This window comes from Centruroides sculpturatus, unplaced genomic scaffold, assembly GCF_000671375.1.
Source record: "Centruroides sculpturatus isolate CEXI.00-Female unplaced genomic scaffold, Cexi_2.0 scaffold27, whole genome shotgun sequence".
NCBI lineage: Eukaryota > Metazoa > Arthropoda > Arachnida > Scorpiones > Buthidae > Centruroides > Centruroides sculpturatus.
The window spans coordinates 840397-864348 of NW_019384318.1; the positions used below are offsets into that span (position 1 = coordinate 840397).

At 27.1% G+C, this 23952-nt stretch overlaps 1 protein-coding gene across 3 annotated transcripts in view; it reads left to right on the forward strand.

Moving 5' to 3' along the window:
- The window catches only part of LOC111624527 (E3 ubiquitin-protein ligase Nedd-4-like), a 104640-nt gene that overhangs the window by 31383 nt on the left and 49305 nt on the right, over nt 1–23952 (forward strand). For 2 of the 3 annotated variants that reach the window (XM_023367401.1, XM_023367392.1), the window contains exons 2-6: nt 16536–16615; nt 19043–19124; nt 19463–19501; nt 20631–20684; nt 22396–22502. In XM_023367401.1, coding sequence (XP_023223169.1) covers nt 16536–16615; nt 19043–19124; nt 19463–19501; nt 20631–20684; nt 22396–22502 — 362 coding nt within the window. Of the gene's footprint in view, nt 1–5268; nt 5464–16535; nt 16616–19042; nt 19125–19462; nt 19502–20630; nt 20685–22395; nt 22503–23952 lie in introns of those variants that run through there. The other variant, XM_023367408.1, reaches the window with a different exon arrangement.

The following is a 23952-nucleotide window of genomic DNA, read 5'->3' on the forward strand; positions in this document are numbered from 1 at the left end:
ATTAAATTTATTAAGCAGTAGAGTTAAGCTCTTGGTATCTGCCAACAAATTTGTAACATTAGATAACATTACATTATCTTACATTACGTACCGATATATACATTTATTAACAATGAATCATTAACTTGCCGAACATTTTGTTTCAATAATTCTTGCAAAATTAAAGTAACATTTTTCGTTTATTTTTTTAAATGTATGGGTAGAATTTAACCTCTCATATTATCACAACTAGCATTTTTTTAAAATCATTTTCAATATTAAAAAAATAACTGATAAATTATCAATGTTTCATTGGCGAGTGAATTTCTTATGTGATTCTTTACGTTTTTAAAATAAAATGATATTTCTGTACCAGCATTTGCATTTAGTATTGTTAAAAATACTTTTAAAATAATGATTACATTTTATAACATTCATTTAGAAGACTCGTAATTGGGGATCTTAGGCAAATGACTTCTTTAGTTGTATATTGCTTCATTGCATGAATTATTTATACATTAAAAATGATTAAAATTCAGCAGGAATATCATAATGTCAGTTTGAACTATTAATGTCCAATAGAAATGATTATTTCATGCAACTGATTAGACACTTTTTCTTTCCTAAAACTAAATAAACAAACAAGCTTGTGTGCTATAAGTTATTGGTGATTAAATTACAGAATAAATAAAACTAGAGCAAGTATTTAATTAATGTTAATCAAAATTTTGTGTTAAACAAAATTATTGAATCTATTAAAAAATATTAATTAAAGTTTTAATAGTTATCAATTTTAGATAGCATTTAGTAGAAGACATTTTTTTTTCAGAGCATCTACCTAAATTTCTAATAAAAAAAAAAGCTTAAGAGTATTGTGTGACTTATTAAACATAAGTTCCAGCTTACATATTGGAAGAATTGTGTTTTAAAATCTGAACTAAAAACCAAAAATTATCTTTAAATATTCAACAAATGTGCATAAATTAAAGATAATTNAAATACAAGAATTTAATAAAAAGACATTTGAAGATTGAAACAAGCAATACTTAGTATTTTTTTATTATTATTTCAAAAATGTTTTTGTTTATATTTAAACAAGGATTGAATTGCCAGATTTATAAAGTTTTTTGAAATGTAACTTGATGGTTAAGAGGATAGAATTACAGGAAAGAAGTTTTGTGGGAAAAAGTCGCAAGCTTTCCTGACAGTTGTTGAAATACAAGAATTTAATAAAAAGACATTTGAAGAATTAAATTGAAAATAAATAGTCAACAGTTTATGGTTTCATCCAATTATCTTACATAAATTTCTAGTTAATCTTACATAAACAATTTCACAGAAATATGGCTTAATTTTTTTTATAGTGGGTTAACTCTTACACAGAATTGACATCTGCTATGCAATTTTTCAAATTTGATATGTACTGTGGATATGAAAAAATAGGCTTTTGTTAAGTAACTATCATTTATTCAGTGTTATATTATGACAGTGTGGAGACTAATTTGTGAAATTTATAAATGTAACCAGTCACAATAACAGGCTGCAATTTTTAATCATATTTTTTATTTATTTAATTTAACATTTATGCTCTTCACCTGAAATTAGTAATGGCTTGCCCCTGTACATCATAATTTTCCTTTAACAATGGAGTTGTGCTGGTTATTTATCTAATATCTTTTGGGGGGGATTTTTGAATTGAACTAATGTGCCTTCTGGTTTGTATCGGAAGTTTCTATATAGTTAATCGGGGCCTCCTATCCCTAATTTTTTCATATCTGGTCTTGAATTTTATTTATCTAACACTCATTCTCGAGATTAAGGAAAGACAGACGGACAGACAGAACTGACAACTTATAGGTCTACATTTTTTTGAAATTGGAACCCAATAAATTTTCTACATTATAACACGCATAAATCTTATACTGTTTCTAACCTGATTTAAACAAAAATCATCAGATGATCCAATAATTGATTATTGGATTAACCATTTATGCGTTTTCGTCTCCTCTAAACACGTAACTGGCTTATTATAATCTTATTGAGTGTAAATTAAAACATGTGTTTGAGTAATATACGAAGACTTGGTGAATTTTTAAGTCATCAGATAAGACCAGACAATTTTACAGTGTTTAGGAGCGGCACAAAGAGTTTTACACCATCCGAATTAAGTAGATGTATTAAAAATTAAGAAGTCTAATACGGAAAATACATTAGGGGAATTTTAAAATATCAATTTAAAATATTTCCTCGAATTAATGCAGAGAGAACTAATGAAGAAGAATAATAATAATAATCCAGATATGTATATTGATCGAAATGTAGTAAACTAATTTATTTTTTTGAAGTTTAAAATACACAGAAATTGAGTTATACACAGCAAGGCCGTGCTCGTGGGGGTTTAACTGATCCCTATTTTTATAAAATGGCAGAAAGCTTAATTTTGAGGATCGGGATGGATTTTTTAAAAAATTGTAAATTCTAATAACGAGTAAAATTGTCTGATCCTACTGGAGATACACACGATCCCCATTATCTTCCCACCCACTCGACCTTTATCTGCCAAAATTTAACAGCATCGATCCTCCTAATAAACAAATCTTCTTGCAAAATTTCAGAAATTTTCGACAAAAAGCACGGGAGTTATTAAGCTTCAAACCGGTTGAACAATACATATTCCACGTACAGTACATATACTAACATCCACACTCGTACAGTACATACAGAAATTACCCCGAAATTTATTGCATTTCTGGGTGTTTCAAGGTTTCGTAAGTCCAAAAACGTACAAATCTTGGGGATCATTTTTTGACCGATTCGCCATACTTTCCTTCTGTTATATATATATAACACATATATATAACACAGCCGGGAAAGTAAAATTAAATTATACAGTATGTATATAACTATTATTTTGTACCCGTTCATTTCCTCCTTAGTCTATTATATTTTGTTACTCTATATTGTAAAAATAACTTTTTTATTTTTATTTTTAAACCTATTCTTTTAAAAATCTTATACAGTAACCTGTCATAAGGTTAATTTTGCTTTGTTAGTTGAAACTTTCTTTTTCAATTTCGAAATAATAATTTATAGATAACATAAATGGATTTTTATATTTAATTTGAAAATTTTTTAGAGGAAATTAATTTTATTTAGTCATTCTCAACGATATTAGGAGTCACTTTACGGTTGAAAATAAGAGAAAAAAAAATATGTCGATCGTTTTAAAAATTGTATTTACAGTCGATTTTCCTATAACACTGTTGATTATTCCGTTTTATATGAATTCCATATTGTACGAGTCACTTGGATTTTACAAATACGTGAGCCGTTCACAGCCCGGCACACGTATTTGTAAAATCTAAGTGACTCGTACAACATGGAATTGATAAAACGGAATAATTAACAGTGTTATAGGGGGGGTCGACTTGTATTTATTTGCTTGCATATTTTTAATTGTATATGAAATTTAGCAAAGATACTCGGAGTTGTCGTAGTAATTTTCCTGTAAAGATATCTCTGCTATGTGATTTTTCGTGAGTGATTTACATTATCATCTCGTTCCCGTTCTTCATACTGACAAAATTTTTCGAGGGTCAGATCCATCTATAATAGTATGTGTATAGTTTTATATTGATTACATCTTTATATAATTGTATAGAAACCTATTGTGTCAGTCCCGTTTATATAGGCTATATATATATACAATATAGTCTACCGTTCCATTGCGTTAACAAAACAATTCACGTTTATAAATAAAATAATAAATCATTCGTATTATCCGTAATAAAGTTATTAATGCCGGTTGAGTATTAAAAGTAATCGCAATTATAACTGACTGAATTTTTTTTTAATAGTCGGTCAGAATTGCACTTATAATCCTTGAAAGTATGGAACTCGTAATTAATCTCTCTATAAGGCTGTATATAAAAAAAACGAGAGGAGGAAAACCGCATATTGCGATAGTGTCGAAAATGTATTTTAATTTATGCCATCATTATCTTAAAATAAAAAAAAAATACCTTTTTCTGCCAAGGTTATTGCGCTTAGTCCTATATATTTTTCTATTAAAACTCAAATACACGTAAAAAATAATTACAACCTTGACAAGAATAATATAAGTTATTTAGGTCTCCTAATAACGAAGGTTTATTATTAATAATCAAAATACGAATATTAAGTAATAAATAAATACTGTCGACTCTGTGTGTGTGTTAGCCTCTACTGGATGTCAATTAAAAATCTATTAAAATGTCGTAAATTGTTTGCAAATTAGTAGAAAATAGCTCGGTTGAATATATTTCCAACTACAACAGTAAATATTTTTGAATTACTGCAATACGAGTCGAATAAACAGATTGCTAGTAACGTAAATTATTTATTAGATTATTATTATTATTTCTTTAAATATAAATTTTCAGTATCATGAAAGTTCTGACGTACTGTATTCCAAATTTAAAAGGTTTTTTTTCTACATATACATGTATAGATTTGCCCAAAACCCAGTTAACCATAGTAAAGTCGTATTTGTTAGTTACAAAAGTTACAAAAATGATTCAAAATGGGAGTCTTTTTTTTAATTTAAAAAGGGCAAAACACGGTTAACTGACTTTCGATCCACCCTGTGAAATATACTGCGTGTAATGTATTAAAATCTATAGAAGAACGTGTAATTTTGTAGATATTAGTGTTATTTTTAACGTAGGCGCCTACTTAAACTCAATGTCGCCACTACGCGATTATTCGCGGTCCGAAGTGCGAAATGTTTAAATTTAGTCGAGGCGATAGAGAGAAGAATACCTCGAGTGAATCAGAAATCATTTTTTTTTTATTTATCTTATTCACTTTCCTATAAAAATATATCCAGTGGAAAAAGCTTCCTGTTCGAGCAGTACTCGTTTTATGAATTAATAAACGTTTGTCGTAAACTGCTTCCTTAAGTTTTTTTTTTTTAACTCGTGTAACACGCCTGGCATATTGGCTGTTTTCCATCTTACCCTATTTTCACCTCTTTCAATTCTTGATGTCTTCATTTTACAAATTGACAAGACTTTAATATTAATGCCATGTTTTGTTATAATTAACATTGGTATTTTCTTTCATGTTTCTGTATTGTTAAAATTGCGCTTAATTTTTTTAAAATTCTAATTTATTTTACACTTTCTGTCTGCACGATTTGTTTGCTGTCGGCTTCTCGTTTTTCTTTACAATTGGTTATTTTTTTTTTTTTTTCGTTTCGTCTGCTGGCTTTGCAGATTTTTAAACTAGTTAGTTGTTTATTCACTGACTTAGTTGTTGCTCTTAACATTGTTTTACAATCGTTAGACTTAATTTTCGTTCGGTAGACGACGTCCGTTTGCTGAGAATAAGCGATGAATTTCAGAATTTTTAATTGAGGATCATTTGTGCTAATAGTGTTACTTAGCTCAACGGACTATTTTTTGGCGTTTTTATGTCGATCAGATGAGCAAAATTGTTAAAATAGTAAGTTTTTTTATTTAGCGATCTTAATTTGTTTGTTTTTGCTTGCTAAAATGAAGACCTTCAACATTTGGTTGATTTGTTGCTGATTTGCGTTTAAAAACTTGAGTTGTAATTTTATTTAAATTAATTTGCTCGATAATGATATACGGAAATAATTTATTTACACGGAACTAAAAATATTTCGAGCCTACATTTTAATTCATTTAGTGTTAAGTTTACAAGAATAAACCTTTTTACTTTGTTGTAATGTTTAGTTTATACAGTATATAATTACAAACCGAACACTACAAAGAGGGCATTAAAAACCTATTATTTATAATTATAAATAAACCGAAAAATCCAAATATATGACTGTGTGTGTGTGTTATATGTGTACATATACATACACAATATATATATTGTCATAATGTAAAATCATGCATAATTTTATTATTTTTAACTCACTACAATAACACATAAATCATTAATAATTTAAATAGAACAAACGATTTTTCGAATAATTCAAATTAAATTAATAAATAGGAATTGATTTTTTTTGTGAATTAAAACGCGTATTGTTTTACCGATAGAGTCGGATAATTTTAAAAATTAATTGATAACTGGGTGCAAAAAAAAGAAAACAAATAACAAAAAGAAAAACCAAAAACTATGTTCGGCTAAATGGAAAAGCAAGGTCGTGTATGGATTTATACGGTACATAATTTTATTTACAGACCTGAAACTCGATTTCCGATACGAAGCCGCACGATATTTTCCTGCTGTGTTCAAGGCCAGTGTTTTCTACAGTAGTAAAAATTTAAACAGCGGCCTACGAGATACCCAAAAATAAGCCGGTCGAGTTTTGCACCACCGTTTCATTACATTATATTTCTTTTTTTTTTTTCTTTTACGATCCTTAAAGAAATAACAACACGCCTAGAAGACGTTAATTCTAATCTACTTAAAGACGTTAACACGTCTTTAAGTAGATTAGAAAGTTCGTCTCCAACCTGTCGGGTGGAAAACGTGATTTGTTTTCGTGAAAATTTCTTGCCACGTTACTTGCAATTTCCTGTACGATGAGCTAATTTATTTTGGATTACGTAACATTGATTCGAGATTTTCGACTTTAAAAATAGTTAATTAAAAAATTGGAAAAATAAACGTGGCACTCTGTTAGATGATATCAATTTATCAGATTTGACGTCACCCCTTATTACCGATAAATATTGGATAGAAGCCAAATTCGATTCGGTGTGAAATTTAGCGTGGAAAAACATTAATTTGAAATTTTTCCTTTTTTTAAGGGAAAAATACTAATGATTGTTACCGTGAATTCGATTGGTAAACTGTGCTATAATGTCTGCTTTATTCGAAAAAAAAAATATATATATATATTCTCTCTTAATTCTCGAGGTATAAGCGAGGAAATATCGTAAGGTGTCTGTGATGTAATAATGGCAAACTCAACTGCTGCTGTTACACAACAGGCCGGTTACGGAACGGTCACGGATGAGTAATAAATCACTGAAATTATTATGAGATCGTTTAAGCATTCGTAAGACACGTGGAAATTAATATTGTTCTTACTTCACCTGTTTAAATAAATGCGAAAATAATGTACAGAAAACAAATGGATTTTTAATTATTTACTGGAAATTATCGATTAATTATTATTACTTTTATTTTTTTATTTAGTCGAAAATGTTCTTTATGACTTTATCAGTTATAAATATTTCTGCTGTGTTACCTTCGTGACGACAGTTTTGTTTTATTTTTTTGTAATTTTAGAAATGTTACAGTAAAAATGTTATGAAAAATATCGTTTATATAAGCGATATTTTTTGTATTAATACGAGTAGATTATATTGCTTTTTTTTGTATATTTATGTTTTTAAAACTTGTTTTATGCTTAAAAAAATTTGAATTTGGTTGGACAAATTTTAAATTAAGTTTTTTTTATTGAAATAATTTAAAAGATGTATCATTTTGATTATTTTTTTTTGTCACTAGTTTAATAAAGATACAGTTGTGTATTGCTGATTTTTAATATCCAAACATATCTAAAAGCTAGAATTATTTTTAGAATTAAGTAAATTAGTTAGATTAAATTCTAAAACTTGCTTTAATTTATAATTGCTTAGTTCTACCCCGAAAATAATTTAAGTTTTATCTCTATGAAGATGTTCTTATAGAAAAATTTATACCAAAACACATTTCTTACTTTCAAGTAATATTTATTGTGGAAAAAGGTGTGAATTTGTTGACATCTTGTTTCAGTTTTGTTTATAAATTACCTTCTTATCAAGTTAAAAGTTTTATAAAAATAAAATTTAAATATTTTGTGATGGTGAAAATATCAATTAAAAAAAAGAAAGGGAACTTCTGAATTTTTGATTATTTCTCACAGTGAAGAGTAATATAAATGACACAAGGCTTTCTTTACATCTGTTTAATTTCTTTTTTTCATTTGCGGAGACGCGTTTCGGGTCTTTACCCCTCTTCTGTCGGCTTCTTCCATTTAGGTGTTCCATTTAATTTTTTGAAAACATATAATAGTGCGGCCTTTGCCTTTAAAACACTAAAATACTTATAAAAGCTTGGGTTCTTAAATGGCACTTACCTCCCGTCTTACAGCTCAACAAGCTGTAAGATGGAACCTGTGTCATTTATATTACACTTTATTGTGAGAAATAATCAAATAAGAAGATTGACACAGTTTAATTAATATGTATGCATTTATTTATAATTTTTAAACAAACCAAAATTCAGAATTGTATATTTTACATTAACAAAGTGTAAAGATGATAATATATATTGATGTTGTTATATTTAAAAATATAAAATTAGTAAATAACCCTAATAATGTATTGACTTCCTAGATAAGTCAGTCGATCTCTCGGAGGTTGTTAGTTAACCAAATTGGGAATCTTTGCTGTGGATGATGATTATAATTATTAAATTATACGTTTAAGAAAGGATTTTGATACGTCAACATGCTATTAAACTGTTTTCATGGATCACATGTTTTCGATACTGAAATAACTTTATGTATATCTCAAATATAAAGTTACATGCATATCAGTATATAACTTGTGCATACAATATATATAAGTATATTGTTACACAATATATTAGTGTATATTAGCAAATTATTGATATGTTTACATTAATAAATCTTATATCCTGGTATATACAATTACATATTTACTATTATAAAAATTTTTCTATGTTTATATCTGTTGTTCTAGATTATATTGATGAATATAATATATATAATAATAGTAAAAAGGATGAGAACAATATAATATACTGTATTTATATAATGTATTTTTCATTATTGCTTGTTATGGAAGCCAATTCTTCCAAATCTTATTAATTGGGAATGTATGTAACCATATTGAAGCCAACTTCAGCCAATAAACTATTGTAAACTTCTAGAACTTCAGATGAGACAAAGATTTAAAATCAAAAGGCATGAGCATTTTTTGACTTAAAATTTCAATGTGAGAACGAATGATATGAGTGCTTTAACTCTGAGGATTGAAAATATTCCCAGTTAAGGTCTACAAGAATTGGCTTCCGTAACAAGCAGTGATAGAAAATATATTAGTCATGATGCCAAAATTCAAGGACTAAGAATTAAAATAATAAGTACAAAAAAAGAGTCGTTTACTAACATAATGTATTGAAATACTGTATATTTTTTATCAGTCCGTATTGAAAAGAATTATTTTAATATGTGATGATGATAAATAAGTACGGAGATCAACCTTGATGGATTGAAACTTAAATAGCTGATCGTACAAGTACAGTATGATTCATTAATTTCCAATTGAAATCATTTCCAGATCCTTGTTTTTCAATGATATGTAATTTTTTTTTACTGATTTAGACTCATTAGAATTGATTAATTAACATAATGAGTTAAGATTATTTTTGTATTTTCCAATTATTATTTAAATAAAAGTTTTCATGTCAAGGTAACATGTAATTACTAATTTCTAGGTTAGTTTAATCATATTAAAGCAATTCTTTTAATATACACTAAATTAATATATTATTAATCAATAATTTTAATTTACTTCTGTTGTCACAAGAGAGCAGTTTATAAATGTTTCCATATAAAATATATATATATTTTGTATTACTTATTTAGATTAGGATGTTGAGCAATCTAGAAATTTGAAAATATATTAATATTTCATAAAGCATGTTTGTGTTGTGATGCAATAATGCATTGTTAAAGGTCATAAATATATCCGTTTCTACTAAACCTATTTAATAGTTTATTTATATATAGATTGTCTTTGAATGTATTTTGTGGGATCTGCTAATAGAAATTTTTATGTTAGATGTCAAATATTCGTATTTTCCTTTTATTCTGTAAAGAATAAATTTCCTTTTCTTATATTATCTTGTTTCAAAATGAATGATTTTTATCAGAATTTCTACAATAATATCTGGAAATTCCAATATCAGATAAAATTTGATGATTATCTCAATTTCTAAGAATCTAATTGTAAATAAAGGAAAGCTCATTATATATTTGTTTCTACAAGTTAAAAGGAAATAAAAAAAAAGTTCTTATATTAGCTAGGTTTTACAGTAATTGTTCAAGTTATTTAATGTAAAATTTTTGAAATTATTTATCATATTTAATCACAATAGTTATATCTTGTATATTGTCCAGTGGTTTAATCTTTGTTTAAAACTGTTGCTTAATCATCTTTTATTACAAATAGTGCAATGTGATATATACAGTATCAAAATCACTGTTACTGAAATTGTCAATAGATTTCACAACAAAAAGTATTTTATATATAAAATATTTAGTATAATATTTCATATTTAAAATACTTTTCATTGTGAAATCTATTGACAATTTCAGCGTGAACACACAATTTTATGTGTATACATATAATATTTCAAAAATGCTATACAATCCAATTATACTGTGTTTTTCATATTAAAAAATTTAGATGTGGCTAGCATATGTAAGCATTTACATAGAGCTGGAGCATGAGTCAAGAGAATAATCTACCTCAAATATCTGGTGTTTTTCAGTACATATATTGATTGTATTAAAAATATACGAACTATTAAATGTACAGACTAAGAAATTTAATCCATTAATCTGCTTTTTCTTTTAAGAGGATACATCACACTGAAAAGATTAATAAACACACAAGAATACATCATAAAATGAAGATGACAGTATTAATTCAACTCATTAATTCGAAAATATTGTAGTACATTAAGAGGTCTCCAAATAATGGTTGTGAAATTTGCATCAAATCTAAATATTAGAAGATAGCTACATTAAATACTGTATTTTCTTGATTACACCCCAGAGGGATACCTGTTTTAAGAATACCCTTTGAGGTTTAATTGAAGAAATACAGTATTTAGTCTAAATTAACCATAGCTACAAGCAGTTATATTGCTTTAAAATTATAAAATTTGTCCTTTTAATATAAAAATTTTTGTGTTTAGTTTTTAACATCAGATTCTTTGACTGGATCTTTCATAATTTTTTTTTTCCTCACAAAAAACTATTGTGAATATTTTTAAAAAGAACTACTGTATTATTTTGATTTAAATAGATAACAGATGATAATTTTCTCATAAATTAATGAAGGATATTAGATAAACCATAAAGTTATGAAGTATATAATGCTTGTATGTCTATGTCTATGTATATAAAATAAATAAAAAATAATATATTTATTTTAATATGTTGTTATAATATTTATCGAATTGAGTAATTTCATTAATTCTTAAATATTTAGGTAAATTATTTGTAAAAAAGAAAATTATTTCAGTCGATTTTATGATAATGTCCAGTAAACAATAAATGTTATATAAACAATGCAAATGTGTAATAAAGTAAATAAAATTGATAAAATTCATAAACTTATCATAATACTTGATATGTATTTATTAAATTGTGGATTAATTTTAATAATGTACTGGTTATATTTGCTGCACTCTTAGAACCTATAACCGGTGCAATATAAAAACAAAGGATAAAGATCACCACAAACATTTTCGAACTGCTGTGAGTTATTCTTCAGGTGTGATACTGAATTACTGATGGGACAGAGCAAATCATTGAAGGAAATTCGAGAAACAATTATAAGGTGTTACATGAGATGCATGTGTTTGACTAGTTGACATATCGTGACCTTAAAGTTTGGAATCCATCAACGCCTGCCAGGCCAGAGACAGAACCAACTCATCCTTAAAATTGATGCAGTTGTCATTGAGGGTCAATTTGTAAATTTGAATGGCCTCAAGCCACATGAGGTGCTAATTGTGTGACGTCATGTGTATGAGTTTTGCCTGGTGGAAGGCTGCCACAATGTCCACTCAGCAGTGTATGTGGCGAGGGTGGAAGTACTTCTCTGATGACGTATGTCCGCTATATGTTCCTGGTTTTATTTGAATAATAAACTGCCTTTGATTAGTAACTACAACCAGTCCTTAAAGCTTGAAATAGTAACCTTGCCTACCAGTGGCACACTCAGGATTTAATCTTGTGGGAGCAAAGTTAAATGGATAAAAGAAATTTTTAGTGCAAATTCAATAAAAATTTTCTATGTGGTTGCTAATTTATAAGTAATGTAGAAATAGAAGACATCAAACAATATAAATAAAAAAAAATGAATTTTGATTAGGAAAATTACTTGTGTTTTTTTTTTCTTTTTCGTTTTTTTTTGAGGGGGTGCTAGGGCCCCTTGGCTCCCCTCTGGGTATGCCACTATTGTTTACTATCAAGAATTTTTGAAAAATTAGGGAAATGCTGTAAAATTAATGAATACTATAAACTGTGGTAGGTATGTACTGTATTTATTTAACAAGCAAACTTTAATGGAAAATATATAGAGTAATGCTATTTTCAGATTTTATTACTATATACACAAATTATAATGAAAGATATTAGTTGCCAGTGTAAGTATACGGGTATCCTTTGATTAATGCAGTTAATTAATCCCTCAACATAGCTACCATGTATTTAAAAATTGCATTAATCAAATACGGTATCTATGTTAAGTAAAGATGGCTGGTAAAGCTGCATTAATTAAAGCTTCTGCCGCATATATAAAGGGATTGCCTGTTAATCAAATTTTGTGTTGGGCAAGGAATATCTGTAATTTATTTTTCAAATCAAAATTTTCATAAATATTTAAATATTTTATTTAAAATGGACACCAAACAGATACGTGTGAAGGAAATAATAGCGTGAGAGCATGGATGAGATGGAAATTTTATTTAACCACAATAAACTATATCAAATTAATTAAGAATAATGCTTAAATTTCACATATTATATAAAGAAAAATTTCCCCAACACTTAATAAAAAATGGAAGGATGTGATCGCATTTTTTCCCGGATATACTTCTTTTCCAAAGGTGACACATCTGACACATCTTTTGAATGTATGTGTCACCCAGAACTTTCATCCGAAATCCATCTATTGGTCTAAAAAACTTTACATTGCCTAAAAGGGGCATCGAAGTCAAGAGGGAGGACCCCTGAAATAAAAGACGAATATTAGAACTGACAATTGAGAGTTCGTCGACCTCTTCCTTTCTGTATGAGTGTTCCATTGCTGATCCCTTCGACTGCCCTTTGCCATAGATGCCAGAGAAATGAACATTTGATCATGAACTGTGTCATCAAGGAGCCTAATTCTAGTCATCAAGTCTGTTTTGTGACCTCAAGACTTTGATCAAGCCGATTCGATCGATCAAGGTATTTAGCGTCGTGCATAATAAAGTAAGCTCTCTCTCTCGGCTAGGAATCTGTTAGTCCAATATGTTACGCTAGAAAGCCTTATCCAGTATATTACTCTACATAAGCTTTATCCGTTTATGACGCGATAATAGAACTCTGTTATCTTATGTATACGAGTAAATAATTTACATAAATAAACAGGTATTATTTCTTTATAATTAAGTTGAGTGTGCACTTCTTTCAACCATGTTGTGTCATAGATGTCCAACTTCCGAATCCGACTGATCACACACGCGTCTGCTCGTGCATGAAATGAACGAATCGCCATTGCCGATCTGGTGCTGACCCTTTGGCCATCCTTGAATAGTAAGTGCAAAAAAAATATGCGATTTAAAATGATAGCTATGTCTATTTTGTGAATAAAATTGGTATATTTTTATGTTGTAATATTATTAACTAGTAGAAAATAGTAAATAAATCAAATAGTTAAATATTGTCAAAATTTTTTTCTAAGCTATTTATAAACTGTTCATGATACAGAAGGAAGATGAATCACATATCTGAAGAATTTTAATAATTTGAATTTGATTTATAAGTGCTTAGGAAAAAGAGTGACTGGAACAGGACATGAATCTGCAACATTCACAAACTTCTGAAAATGGGTCAACCACATTACTGAACTCAATATTTCTCAGTATTAAATTGTGTCTTCTAAATAGTTTTAGCTAATTGTACTTATTAAAACTATTATGAGGGGTGATTCAATCTATCTCTAGACCAAATTTCAAAATACATTTATAGATTATAAATAACTTGGAAGAAATTCTGTAAACAGAATTTCTTCCAAGTTATTTATAATCTATATTCATTATTTGATTTATATAATTTTTGGGATTGTTTGAATTTTGTGTGATGAATCGTAATATTTGTTTTTGCATTCAGCAATTTAACTGAAGATAGCAACTAGTTCTTCATTTCTTGTGTAAAAAACTATTGCTAAGGTAAAATTAGATATTATTTTTATTAGTCTATCACATTACAATTCAGTACAAAAAATTTAATTATGCATAAAACGTTTGTTTATAGTGTGTGTGTATGTAAGTGTAAATAATATAAATAAGAGAGAACGAATGTTTATTCATTTTTGTAATATAATAAATGCAATAAATATAAAGCAATGTAGACTAAAGATAATAAAATAAAGAACTTATTGGATAATGAATCAAAAATAAAAACAACACCTTGGTTATTGGAGAAGAGAAATTGAAGGGCTTATTATTAAGTTTCAGAAACCAATAAATGAATGGCTTCCGACTAGGAATTAAGGAAGAAAAATAGTCCTTAATTATTTTCCTTTCCTATACACAATGATGAAGAGGGTGGCCAACAATAATAGCATAAGAATGGTGTATTGGCATAATCCTACAATATATAGAATATTAATTAAGAAATGACAAGAGAAAAGAAAACCAGAATGATAGGACAGGGGTATATGCTATACCTTTAAAGGATCTTCAGTTTAACTGGGATCTATTATACGTTGGTAACATTTACAGCAGAGGCTTAAAGAGCATAAATACTCCATCAATAAGAACATGGATAATACTGTACTCGCGGCTTTCGCTAAACAGCAGGATGTCAGCATTCATTGGGACAAAGCATATCGTTAGGGCCACGAACAACAAACAAGCGCTGAAATATCTTGAAAAGCTAGAAATCTACAAAGCCTACATTAGCAAGGGCTGTATTAACCATGGAGATGTGGATGGTTTATCCACTGCATGAAAATCATTTTATCATAGCACATAGTGGTTAACTTGTTATAGGCATATATTTTATTATTGCGGCAATAATTTGTTTTTGTTTATGGTTATTCCTATATTATTCGTATGCACAATTTGTTTGTTTTATACTACGTGACTACGTTTTACATTGGAATTAATTTGAATTTCTAAAAGTTTTTGTATTGCTTGTATTCTATTTTTAGCATTCCTTTTTGTTTGAATTTGTTTAACTGATGAAGGCTATTAAAAATAGTCAAAAATGTTGTTATCTTATTAAATAATAGTTTTATTGCTGGAAATAATAAGGTGTTGTTTTTATTTTTGACTAAAGATAATCAGTTAAACTGCCATGTTGTACAAAATTTAATTAATAATAATAATAAATTCATGTTTATACGTATGATATTAATTATTAATTTGTCAGTAATATCAAATTAATGTATTTTTTAATATATTTCTTATAATTACAAGAAACACATTTAACTACATCTGTTAATATTAATCACAATGACATCAGGAAGATTTTCAAATAAACGTGATTTTATTAAAATCAGAAGAACATTTAAAATATTAATATCAAATTAATATTGATGTTTTGATATTCTCTGTAAATTATTATTTTGTTTTAATATTAAACATGAATGTAATTAACAAATAGAAGTTGTTTCTTAAAACTAAGACTAATCTTCGATTTCTATAAATATCTAAAACCTGCTTTATTTTAGGACCAGTGTAAAATTAATGAACACGATCAACATATAACAAGTCCCAGCAAGTTAAAAGTTTTCTAGATATGGCATGAGTTGATCATGTTTGTTCACCAATAAAACAGTTTTTCGATATTTGCAGAGCTTTTTTTTTTTTTTTTTTTAGTAACTGACACTCTTAGTTTTCACTAACATCCTTTTGAGACCACATATTATATTATATGTATAAATATAAAACAATAATTACTTTGAAAATAAAGGGTGACCGAAAACTTGTTGTGCAGTGAGAAATTCATAATGACATTAAAGTTATATGTATGGCATTTTATAGAGACCTTAAATTGTATGTCTCACATTTCCTCTTCGTGGTAGATGGCATTACTGCTTTCTCACATATGTCCTGGTTTTTGGACTTTGGAAGATGCCAATTGCATAATCTCTTGCGGAATCAGGCCCATTAGGTTATCAGACCTCATTTCTGGATTTCTGGGGGACGTTTCCAGCATTTGCTGTAGGAGAAACTGCAATATTGTACATAAAACTTCATTCTTATTAAACTTAAACCTTTTCCGTTGCACGGTAACTTTTCGGACACCCTGTATAACAAATCTGCATTTAGAATGAATTATAATTTTACAAGTTTTTTTGAGAAACGGTAAAAGTTTTTATCTATTTCTGCATAAGCAAAAAACAAAACTTTTGCATAAATACATTTGCATTTTATAAATACTTGCTTATATATTGATTTAATGATTTCATTTATTTTTACTTCTAAATGTAAACTAAGTTATATTTCAGAAATTGTTTTAGAAAGTAATAATTGTTTCTTCACAAAGTAAATTTTTTAATTTTACCTTGCAGAATGAAGGACCACCAAGGCTTCTGAGGTTGAAAATTGTTGCTGGTCATAATCTTGCCAAGAAAGATATATTTGGAGCCAGGTAGAAATTACAAAATTATATTTTATTACATTATTATTTACAATGCTGATGTTTTTACTTTCCTGGCTGTTATATATAACAGAGGAAAATATGGCAATTGGTCAATCCCCCAAGATTTTTACGTTTCTGGACTTACAACACCTCGAAACATTGAGAAATGCAAAAAAATATAGGGATAATTTCTGTATATGTGTATGTTAGTGTGGGGGGGCACAGTTTTGTTCACTCACTTTGAAGTTTAATAACTCCTGTGCCTTGTGTCAAAAATTTCTGAAATTTTGCAGGAAGGTTTGGGTATTAGGAGATTTGATGCTATTAAATTTCAGTGGTTAAAGGTCCAGGGAGTGGGGAGAGAATGGGTAGGGGTTGTGTGTATCTCTGGTGAAATATGATAACAGATGACATCAGCAAAATTATAAATGTTATCAGGAAAGTTGAGCAACTTGTTGTTGTTGGTTTTTAATGTGATATAATTCTCAAATATAAATTTACATACAAGACTTAATGAGAAAAATATAGAGTATTTTTAATGTGAAATTATATCATCTGTAAAGATGTAAATGATAAAAATCAGTATACATATAAGGATACTGATGCTATAGGATGTTTGCTTGCAGTAATAATTTCATGTAAAAGGCATGGCATTCCTATATTTTGCACACTGAACTGGTCTAAGAAATGCCACACAACGGCAAAAAAAGGAGAGTTAAAAAAAAAAGACTAATGGAATTTTTTGAAGACCTCAAAAGAAAGAGGAGAAAATGACTTTATACATTAGAAAAAGAGATGTTTAATGGAAAGAAGTAAGGTTATGGTAGGAGATAAGAGAAAATGAGGGCATATGGTATGCTGAAGAATTACAAATGTGGGAAAGAAAGTAGTTAGTATTAGACATACAGATGCTTTACTGATAGTTCGGAAGTGGATTGACAAAGCGACAAAGAAGCGTAACCAAGATAGACAGAGAAAGACATTTTAACATAGAGTCAGGTTTTTTGAATAATTTGGAGTGATTTAAAAAAAAAATTCATTTACTAATTTAAAAGAAAAAGTAATTAGTTTCTTGAAATTAATAGTTCTATGTACTTAACCTGAAATATGACAGTTAATTGGGATCTTAATGTTCTTCTGCTCTTAGAATTTTGAATTCAGATGAAGTGTGGAATATTTTTTGAAGTTTTAATTTGTAATACATTGGAGTTTCAAACTTTGTTTCTGTGTTTTATTAAGTTGTTGTTATATTAATTAGCATCTCTGATGTGTCAAGAGATTCAAAGGTTTTTGTTATTTTTACTAATATAAATGAGTTCTCCAGTAAAGCAGTTTTTAATTATATATATATATAATTTAGCGCTTTGGTAAAAAAAAAATATATATATATATATTTTTTTTACCAAAAGAGTAATAAACTGTATCTAATTACAACAATTTGTGTAATGCAAGTGACTGGTAGATTGCATGCAACATTCTGTAAGCTCATCAACGAATGATAAGTTGATGAGCTTATAGAAGAAACTATTTGAATTTGTAGGCTGTTATATAAGAGGCGTTCAAATAGTTCCCAGAAAATGTAAATAAAAAGATGGCAAATTGAAAAAAAAAACTCACAACTCACCACACTTATATATCAAACACGTACACTGAACCAATATAATGTGTGGTACGATCGACGAAACAAAAAACTTTTTTGTTTCGTCGATCGTACCACACATTATATTGGTTCAGTGTACGTGTATGGCAAATTGAATTTAGCGCTTTATTTTTAGAGATATATTCCATTTAAATTAAAATAATTTTCCATAGGGTGTTGGCACCCTTCTAAGCCCTTCCAGTAGAAATCAGTTGTCTTTGATTCTAGCCCCTGAACTGCAAAATGTTTTACTTGATCTTTTGACTGCCAGCAAACACCTTTTTTAAATTTGGGAATTGTAAAGTCTGATGGTGCTGGATGTGAATACTGGATAAAACAAATTTTGACAGGTTTTTGTTCACATCAGTTAATCATACTGTTTACGAATAATCACCACTTTCTAGGAACTTTTTGAATGTCTCGAGTATGTTGAATTTTGTTTAAGTTTAATTTTATATGCTTGTTTTAAAAACTGTTTTGGAATATTATTACTTAATTTACTTTGTACGATACAAATAAATCTTTGAATTAATCAGATTTTAAATAAAAAATAAATTAATGAAAATAATGGCCATTAGATCTATTTTTATCAAGTTTTTTTTTTTTTCCTTTTTACAAGAATTGTATAAAGTTTTTATTATTTTACCTTATAATTCTATGAATTCATTGTTTATATTTTTATATTGTATTTATACTTTGTTTTTTAGCATATAAAATCAAAGGACCAAGAAAAAGAATCATCAATTAGTCATTTGAAAATTGTTTAAATGTTTCTAATATCTCATAACTTTTTATAGTGATCCCTATGTTCGGATTGATCTTGTAAAAATAAGCAACGATGAAGTCATTGATTCGGTACATACGAAAACGAAGAAAAAGGTATTTTTCGAATAATAATTACTGAAGAATAATAAAAGATTATGTTAATGAAATTTTAAACTTTGATTAATATTTGTGTACAGTAATTTAGGATTATATTTTATAGGTAATTATCATAATTTCTACACAATGAGTAATGTTTTTTTGAAGGAATAAATGGTTATTAATATTTAATCAACACTATAATTGATAAATTTCATTTAAATTGAGTTGATTACTTTTATTAATAGAATCCTATAAATAGAAATAATCAATTCTATGTAATATGCTAGAATTATTTTCATATTAAGAATTTATTAATATTATTAGTAACTGATTATTTGTATTATAAATTTCAGACATTAAATCCACGATGGGAAGAGGAGTTCGTATTTCGAGTAAGTTAACTAAATATTGATATAGTTAAATACTTAAAAATATAAATTTTATTGTATTTGATATTCTTGTAGTATACATTTGGCATTTTGGCTATTAATAAAGCAATGAAAAATCAAAAAGATTTATATACATATTTATCTACATATTTAGTTCAGTGAAAAATGCAGGATATATCTTTATTGATTGTATATTGTACACACGTCTGAAACTTAAGGACGGACAACATTTGTACATGAATAGAGAGAACTGTAGACAAATGCAGACAGATATGGCAAGAACTGTATTACTTGATGTCTGACGCAAGGCAATACACAATAACTTGTAGGATTTTACAAGTCAAAGCAATAAAAGTCTTTGGTGTAAAAGATACATACAGCAATTGGACACAGGTGGAGAATGGATGGAAAGTGCTTACCCCAATACCCAGGCAGAGGGACCTGTCAGATTGAAATATGTCCACCTCAAACTGTGATGCAGTACTAACAGTATTATGACAGGCTTGTCACCAACTGGCTTGGTGAATTTTTATAGTCATCACCACTAGCAATTGTGCTCATACTTAAGTTTCGAATATGTGTTTATGGGTAGAGGGCAAAAGCCTTTGTGTGTCAATACATCCTCTAGATCAAGATGTATTGACACACACATTTTCATTTCAGTGATGCAATTATTATGAATATTATCATCATCACTATAATCCAAATTGTTATCTTGTCATATGAATTTTTCAGAATTACACTTATGTTGTATTTATTAATAAATTTTACACACAGATATGATAGTGAAATGAATGTGTTATTATTATTATTATTAACAACATTTTATAGTCTTTTTAAAATAAATTAGTATTGAATTTTAACAGAGCTGGAAAGTTTATATAGTTGCTGATTTTAATTTTGTTTTTTGTAAATTTAATTATATTTATATATATATAAAATATATTTTTTTAATATTATGTTATGTTACATGGTAGCAAATAGAGTTTTTATTATAATAATTAGAAGAAATATTTGTATTTGCTGACATACAAGCTAATTTAAATGTATTTTATTTACTTTACTTGTTAATTTTTTTATCTTTAAATTCATGAATTACATTTCAATAATTTTTTATTTTATTATTCTATAGGTAAGACCTCAGCATCATAAGATGGTGATGGAAGTTTTTGATGAAAATCGATTGGTTAGTGATTAGTATTAATTATTAAACATAAAAAACAGCAAATATAGATTTCTGTTAGAAAAATTATTGATGGCATACAACACATTGTTTTTCTACAAAAGTAGAGGATGTTCTGTATCTAGTATTCCCATACATAAAGCTAACATTGATATATGATTTATTGTATATTGCTTGGTAGTTATGAAGATAAATTTATGATTTTTTATTGATTTCCAGTTTATACTATATTTACATATCAAATATAATTTTCCTCTGTAAAATTACCTTCACTTTATGAAAAGTTTTCTTATAAAAAGTACCTTTTTATATGCTGATATCTTAAATAACAGCAAATACAGTTTTAATTGTAATAAATATAAGAAATATCTGAATTAGACAATTTAAAACAATAAAAAATGGGATTCAAATAATATTTAATAACAGTAGTTATCAATATACAAATTTAAAATTATTGATAGTTTGTAAAGTATATTTAAAGGATTTTTTTAAAAATTAAAACATTTTTACATTAATTAAAACTATTTACTGTTAACGATATTTAAAAATTTATGACTAGTTCTAATAATTCTTTATGTTGCTAGGAATAATGTATAACATTTAATGTAATTATTTTTATCAGATCATATTAGAATCAGCTTACAAGAAAATTAATACCGTATAAAAGATCTCAGGATCTGAAAACACTCATAATATTAAAATTATTACATTTTTAAAATTTAATTTAATCTGTTCAAATCAAACAGATAATGGCAGCAACTCATCTAAAATATTATCATTCTCCTTCCAAAAAATAATGCTATAAAATTTAAGTGAGTGAATGATGCAGAAAATTTTATATGAATTGATAATAGTATTGTAAATGTGGTGGTGATGTATTTAGATGATAAATACATCATTTTTAATAAATTCTGATTTACTGTTGTAATAAAATAACATTTATAATTGATATATAATTTATAACAGTATACAGATATGCAATGTAATAATAGATATTGACAGATAATGAGAGATAATTGTTGAGATTGCGAAATGCAGTTGATATCATTGAAAGAAATTTTAAAAAAATTTAAAAAGAAAAAAAAAATTAATAAAAATATTTGAATTTGAAATATGTCAAATATCGACAGATAGTGTTGTTTGTAAATAATCTATTTGAATAGCTTTTCTATTTCATAATTATTACAAGAAAATAATAAAATTTGGTAAGAGATCACAAAAATTTCTGGTTGGTTTGAAATAAATGTTGTCTCCTTGAAAAATAATTGAGAAAAAGCTGTTCAAGTCAATGATGTCATAACTAATTTTATCATAAATTAAATATTTGAAACATTTGTTTAACTTTCACCAAATGATACTTTTTCGTGTATCTTGACCTAAAAATACAGTGTTTAACTGAATACGAGCGATTTAGATTTGTGGAAATACATGCATTTTATGTTGATAGATTTCCAGTTTGAATTCTATTATCTGAAAATGAATATTTGAATAATTATCTTATTTTAACTTGTATTTATTAAACTGTACAATTTGAACTTTTAGCATTTTTATATAATATTGATTTCATGCATTTATTTTTTCTAGAGCATTTCTTTATTTTCATTTAATGATATTATCCTTAAAAAACTGAATGTAGTTATTAATTATATTTTAGTATAGTAGTAATTATTTTTATATTTATAACTGGTTACTAACAAATTATTGATTTTTTCAGACGAGGGATGATTTTCTTGGTTTAGTAGAACTTCCCCTTCATCATATTCCTACAGAAAGACCGGGTCATTATATTCCACACAAGTATTATATTCTTCGTCCAAGAAGGTTAGAGTTTAACATTATTGAAAAATTTGTTGTTTAATTAAAGTGAATAGTTATAACACTATAATAAAATAAAAATAAAAAAGTCTATTTACTTTTTGTCAAAGAATTATCAAAATATACCTGCTAATAAATTATATCATATTCTATAAACAAATAACAGATTTCTTTCATTGGAGCTGAAATTAAATAATAACTGAAAACGTTACTTATATAGTTAAGTTGTATAAGTTGACAGCGTGATGGCCAAATTTTTATGGTGTCAAGCTACCACACTGCAGAACCTGGGATTGAATCTGACAGGCAACTCCTCGGGAATTTTTTGGGGATAGTTTGACCCTGATATATTAGGCCCATCCCCCATTATCTGACTGCCTTGTTATAGATTTAGCTAAACTTATGATGGATGAGGGGAAAAAGCTCGTTTGATGCCCGCAGTGTGAAAGGGACAAAAAGTGAAAAAAGCAGCACAACTTTTTTCATAAGTAACACGTTTTCGGCACATTTTTATTATGTCATACTATAATTATGACATGAATATTTTACATAGTTAATATGAAAGTGTTATAGCATTGATTGTATTAAATTTAAAGAAACTTTCATTTTTTATTAATATTTATTTTTTTATTTGACAAAACATTTTTTTTTTGTTAAATGAATTATATGCCTTACATTTTATTAGCATTATTAGGTCTTTAAATGAAATGACTCATTGCATATGCAATGTGTAATGACAAATACCAGTTAGACTTAGGAAACTTAAAAATTTTTTAATCACTTTAAGTTTTTGTAAGTTTTATTGCTGCTTAAAAATTATTTTGACATTTTTGTTTTGGTGTAGTGCTTTATAAAATTATTATTTACAACTGTTATTACTAATATACATACTAATATACAAAATTAAACTGTAATTGCTACAAAAATGAATATATTTGTTTAATTCTTAACTTGAAATAACCAAAAATATGTAAGGATATAATTTCGAAGAAGTTAGGGTTTAATAATTTCTTAAATATTTTCATAATGAATTAATCTGTCTATAAAACATGGATATAAGAAAAAAAGTGAAAGTTAAAATAGAATATTAAACTTTTAAAATAAATTTTTAAAAATTCATTTAAAAAGTTTAGTAACACACACATAATGTGGCAAGAATATTTTTAGTTATGATTTTATTTTCCACACAAGCAAACTCAAGTAAGTATGAAAACTAATGCAAAATTTGCATTAGTGATTAATTAATAATGTTATAGTAACATTAAAATATCATTTTAAAGTAATTAATAAAACATAAGCACGGGTATAGTTTGATCTTTGCTTTTCATATTCTTTTGTGTTTGATTTCAGTTTTGTAGTTAATTTGAATTATAAAAAAAACATTAGTTTTCTTTAATGATATGTGAAAACAATTTTATTTATGCACATATAGTAAAATGTGAAATAAATTGATAAA